Genomic DNA, 6,127 nt, shown 5'->3' with positions numbered 1-6,127 from the left:
AATATATTCTTAGAAAGCACGCATTATAAGGAGTTTCACAATGCGATTTTAAAGAAACGGTGGCCTTAACTCTTTTAAAAGCGATATAAAAGGGACTTCAAAATAAAAGACGAATTCAAAGGAATATTCAGCAAAAAATCTATATTCAATATTAAATTTTCGTACACTTTGCAACTGATGTCTGACCAGATGAATAGTCTTTTGCATCAATCTTGAACGAACAATGCATTCGTAGAGGGCATCAAATCCAAATTGCCGCACATTAGACTGATAGGCGAGTGTAAAATTAACTTATAAGACTTAAAACTGTCGTGTATTTGTATATGTTTTATTAAGGAACGTTTCATCGCGTAACCTTTGGAACAGACATCACACTTGTATAGTGTTTGCCCACCGTCACATATCTTCAGGTTTCCGTTCGATTTATTCTTATGAAGACACCCAAACTGCATTTGGCTATTGTATTGTTTTAAGTTCTCTATCGAATTGTCCGCAGGCTTTTTACTGTCGTGGCGTTGAACGTGCAAATTTAACGTGGATTTGTGTGAAAATCTCTTCAAGCAAATCTTGCATTGGTGTGGTTTATCACCGGTGTGCACTAGTGTGTGTTCTTTAAGTTTACTCTTCTGACGGAAGGTCTTCGAGCAAATTTCGCATTTGTGTGGTTTTACACCGTCGTGCACCTTCTGGTGATCTTTAAAGTTACTTTTGAGACGGAACGTCTTAAAGCAAGTTTCGCACCGGTACGGTTTTTCGTCAGAGTGCATTTTAATGTGTTTGTTTAGTTTACTTTTGAGATCGAACGCCTTCGAACAGAGTTCGCATTTGTACGGTCTTTCTACGAGGTGGCCCTTTAAATGTTCATTCAGTTCACTGATCCTCACGTAAGTCTTCGAACATATATGGCACATATATGGTTTTTCCCCGGAGTGACGTTTCATATGCAAGTTCTTGGCAGATTTTAAAGTGAATCCTTGCGAACAGGTGTCGCATCTGTAAGGTTTTTCACCGCCGTGCATCGTCGTGTGATCTTTGAATTCGTTTTTATGAGTGAATGTTTCCAAACATTTGTGTGGCTTACCATCAGAGTGAATGTTCATATGAGAGTTGGATGTTTTTATATTAGTTTCACACTTCGGAGGCCTATTCGTGGAACATTCTTTCAATTCGCCGACATCTACGGATGGTTTTTCCACAGAGTGGCATTTCATATGCAAGTAAAAAGTGGATTTAAACACAAATTCTTTGGAACACTCGCTGCACTTGTACGAGTTTATACCCGCGTGCATGTTGATGTGGTCTTTTAAGTTATTTTTACGGCGATAACTTTTCAAACAAAGATCACATTGGAATAGCTTCGTATCGGAGTGTATTTTTTTCATATTAACTTTCAATTTATTTACACCGAGAAATGAGACAATGCCAATTTAGTACATTATGTGTTAAATTTGAACAAAAATCTGTTTTATTATACGTATTAATGGCACAATATTGTCTTAATTTGTAAGATAAAAAGCTTCAAGTATTCGAAGTTCAATATTCAAGTGACCAACTACTACAGACCAATCCAATTACGGTAGTCTATCTCGCATGTTATCCATTATTGTATAATCTCTAATGTCTTTTAAAGGTGGGTTAACGTAAATTTATAGAATTGACTATCCAAATAATAGTTTTAAATGGGTCCCCACTTTCTTTGTCCACATTAATCGTATTTAGATTCGGCTCCTTTTCGTCTTTTATACCTGAAAAAAATATCAAAATTCGTTTAGAATATTTAGACTTATCTACGACACGAATACAACATACATTATTGAAATATATAAAAGAAAACAATGTCATATTTTAATTAAAATAATAATTTATTGTAATTTTGGCTGCGATTATTCGAGCCAAAGTTCTGCATATCAAATATTGTGACCGAGACAATTTTTTTAAATTTTGATAGTGGAATATTATATAGATAATATATATATATATATATATATATATATATATATATATATATATATATATATATATATATATATATATATGTATTTACTCCAGCAACATGGTTATAATTATACGGTACTAGCTGTATTACCCGGCTTCGCTCAGTGTTTATAATATAAACCGCTTAAACATGACTAAGCTAATTTAATTAAAAAAAAAAAAAAATTAAAAAAAAATTTAAAAATTAAAAAAAAAAATAAAAAAAAAATAAAAAAAAAATCAAAAAAAAAAAATTAAAAAAAAAATAAAAAAAAAAATAAAAAAAAAATTAAAAAAAATTTTTTTAAAAAATCAAAAAAAAAAAATCAAAATTTTTTTTTGCCTTCTAGGGCTTCGCCCTCGGCGCCCCCCTGAGCCTTTGCCTTCTAGGGCTTCGCCCCTCCACGCCCCATGAGCAATTGCCGTTTAGGGCTTCGCCCCCCTTAGTTAATGCCTTTTAGGGCTTCGCCCCTCCGCACCCCCATGATTAAATGCCGTCTAGGGCTTCGCCCCCCTTAGTTAATGCCTTTTAGGGCTTCGCCCCCCGCGCCCCCAAGATTAATTGCCGTTTAGGGCTTCGCCCCCCTTAGTTAATGCCTTTTAGGGCTTCGCCCCTCCGCGCCCCCATGATTAAATGCCGTCTAAGGCTTCGCTCCCATGATCAGTTGCCTTTTAGGGCTTCGCCCCCCACGCCCCCAAGATTAATTGCCGTTTAGGGCTTCGCTCCCCTTAGTTAATGCCTTTTAGGGCTTCGCCCCTCCGCGCCCCCATGATTAAATGCCGTCTAAGGCTTCGCCCCCATGATCAGTTGCCTTTTAGGGCTTCGCCCCTCCGCGCCCCCATGATTAATTGCCGTCTAGGGCTTCGCCCCCCTTAGTTAATGCCTATTAGGGCTTGCGCCCCATGAGGCTGGGGCCCCACGGGGCTGCGCCCCTTGTGGCGCCCCCTTTTGAGCCCCACGGGGCTGCGCCCCATGAGGCTGGGCCCCCCGGGCCCCCTTCGGGGCCCCACGGGGCTGCGCCCCTTGTGGCGCCCCCTTTTGAGCCCCACGGGGCTGCGCCCCATGAGGCTGGGCCCCCCGGGCCCCCATTCGGGGCCCCACGGGGCTGCGCCCCTTGTGGCGCCCCCTTTTGAGCCCCATGGGGCTGCGCCCCATGAGGCTGGGCCCCACGGGGCTGCGCCCCTTGTGGCGCCCCCTTTTGAGCCCCATGGGGCTGCGCCCCATGAGGCTGGGCCCCCCGGGCCCCCTTCGGGGCCCCACGGGGCTGCGCCCCTTGTGGCGCCCCCTTTTGAGCCCCATGGGGCTGCGCCCCATGAGGCTGGGCCCCCCGGGCCCCCTTCGGGGCCCCACGGGGCCCCACGGGGCTGCGCCCCTTGTGGCGCCCCCTTTTGAGCCCCATGGGGCTGCGCCCCATGAGGCTGGGCCCCCCCGGGGCCCCACGGGGCTGCGCCCCTCGTGGCGCCCCCTTTTGAGCCCCATGGGGCTGCGCCCCATGAGGCTGGGCCCCACGGGGCTGCGCCCCTCGTGGCGCCCCCTTTTGAGCCCCATGGGGCTGCGCCCCATGAGGCTGGGGCCCCACGGGGCTGCGCCCCTTGTGGCGCCCCTGGCGGGGCCCCATGAAACTACTCGCTTTGCGCCCCCGCGGGGGTGAATCCATTGAATCGAAAAAAACAAATCGGCGCCCATGGATCGAAAAAAAAAAAAATCGAATCACGTGTTCGATGACGTCACCGATCTACGGACGACGACGACGACGACGAAGACGACGACGACGACGACCAAGGATATTTACATACAAAGTCTCTTTCCAAATTATAGATTAGATTCGCTTGCCTGTGGCTGACAGCAGCCTTATGAGTACAAAATCAATGGGCTGTGAGCTGCTTTCAGATGTCTTCGGTTTATATCTTCAAATTCGATCACGCAACGTTTCACTGTCACCATCACAGGCGAGCATTCCATGATAACAATGTTAAAACAATCAAAAACTTACAGCAGGGTGGACAGATGACAAAATTATCTTATTATTTGATATCCTAGCTTCACTAGGATATCAAAACATGTTTGTGCTGATGAGAAATTCAAAACTGATTTAAAAGGTTTTTAAATTGGTTTCTACATATTATTATATTGGATTTTACAATGCGTTGAACTCTTATCAATTTATTAGACGTCTTTATTTTTTAATATGGCAGCACTCACTGCTTTATTCTAGTTCTCTCTCTCTTCCTTTCTGAGTAATATACGATGTTGCATCTCTTTCTCTAAATGTTTGTATACATTTGGTGTGTCAAATCTGTCAAAGTCCTATCTTAAATATCGGTCTCCGTGACGAGACAGAATGCTAAACGACAGAAAACACAAATATCAGAAGGCAAAGATCGAAAATCGAAAGATCTTAAGTCGAAAGATCAAAAAAAAAAGGTGCATGGTAAACGGTACATACTCACTTAATTTGCGCGAGCAGGATACAACAGGAACAAGAGGAACAGGCTTTTCCTCCCGTATTAATGTGCGCACGCAGAATACGGGAGGAAAAGCATGTTCCTCTTGTTCCTGTTATATCCTGCTCGCGCAAATTAAGTGAGTATGTACCGTTTACCATGCACCATTTTTTTTTTGATCTTTCGATCTTCGATCTTTGCCTTCCGATATTTGCGTTTTCTGTCGTTTAACATTCTGTCTCGTCACGTAGACCCCTTAAATATAGTATCAGGCTTAGAGATGTGCCGGCATGAAAAAACCCGGTTTATTTCCCAGAGTAAACCGGGTGTAAATAAACCCTATTTCTTCCTTACACTTATAGGGCGGGTTAAAGATCACGTCGGTGTCACCGGTTAAGGTCTGTTCATATCTATCCAGCACGACCCGTATCCTGCAGGTGTCATGCAAGTGCGGATAGTATTCTTTGGTACATTATATGGACGTATTCATACTCCATTCGCGCATGCGCATTCATGCGCGTCCATATAGAATGTACTAAAGAATACTGTCCGTACTTGCAGGATTCGGGTCGTGCTGGATAGGTATGAGCAGACCTTTATAGGGGGGTTGAAGGGTTTGGACCGTTTCCCGGCCTATGGAAATTCAGTTGAATTTTGAAGAGGATCTTTATTACTCGATTAATACAGGTGTATTTGTATGTACAGCGAAGTAGGTAGGGGATTCGCTAGAACGAGCCAGGTCGAGCTCCTAAAGCTCACTGGCATCTGGGGACGATGCACTGGTTTATAAAGGTGTTGCTTGAGCAACGTGTAGCTGGGCTGGTAAGATCACGTTCTGGAAGATTCCAACGGGGTCGAGGTCTTCCTTTGTGTTCTATGTTTGATGCGTAGTTCCTTGGGATTTCCCGTGTACTCGTGTACGAGAACAGGACGCAATGATGTCATTTGTACAGATTAAGTTCGATGAGGGAAATATCATCGACCTAGTTTCGTATGGTACAAGTCGTGCTATATCCCTACACACTTAAAGTGGAAAAATATTGGCAAGACGGTCACCAAAAGGACAGGGAATCGAATCAAACGCGAAGAAAACTTCATGATGAAGTTGAGATATGTTTTCGATATGGAGTCTCAGTCCAGATTCACCATAACCAGAAAGAGAAAAAGTTAAATTATGAAACAGAAAGAGAAAAAGTATAAAATTATGGAACAGAAAGAGAATATGAACTTAGGGGGAAGCGCAAAGCCCGTGAAATTGTGGAAAATGAGTTTATTGTATCCCGGAAAATAAAAACTCTGCACCCAAGAACTTAATACTGACTATATTACTTTTGAACTGTCAATTGTCAAATATTAAAATATAGATTTTTTCAGAATTACAAAAAATTTATAATGATTCCAATCAACTATAAGTTAACGTACCAGTCAACGTATTAACTAGATACTTTGTCGTCTATTGAACAGCCCTTCTATGCATACTTACGTTTCTATCTGAAACATGCGATTTCAATTATGTACATTATGAGCTTGTTTTGTGCTACATTTTATTTCTCGTTCCAAACATTGGTAAATTGAATCTTATGTTTATGAAGTGTTTTGTAGTTTTAGATAAGACTGCTGAAATCCAAATAAATATTAAGAGGGCTGGACACCAGCGCCTTGTCCATACAAACGTATTAGACTTCTCCCTTCCTCAATTATGGTACTA

The 6,127-nt window shown here is 42.7% G+C and overlaps 1 protein-coding gene across 1 annotated transcript; it reads right to left on the bottom strand.

Annotated features, from left to right (window-relative positions):
* Positions 1-4,107, bottom strand: LOC143916741 (uncharacterized). The gene is made up of 2 exons (XM_077437974.1): positions 3,809-4,107; positions 1-1,745 (listed from the first exon to the last, which is right to left on the bottom strand). The coding sequence occupies exon 2, from the start codon at positions 1,380-1,382 to the stop codon at positions 207-209; it is 1,176 nt and encodes a 391-aa protein (XP_077294100.1). The 5' UTR covers positions 1,383-1,745; positions 3,809-4,107; the 3' UTR covers positions 1-206.
* Positions 4,108-6,127: the final 2,020 nt, after the last annotated feature.

Source organism: Arctopsyche grandis, chromosome 9, assembly GCF_051622035.1.
Source record: "Arctopsyche grandis isolate Sample6627 chromosome 9, ASM5162203v2, whole genome shotgun sequence".
Lineage (NCBI taxonomy): Eukaryota > Metazoa > Arthropoda > Insecta > Trichoptera > Hydropsychidae > Arctopsyche > Arctopsyche grandis.
The sequence above is the reverse complement of the archived record's forward strand: the minus strand, read 5'-3'. Positions and strand labels throughout refer to the sequence as shown.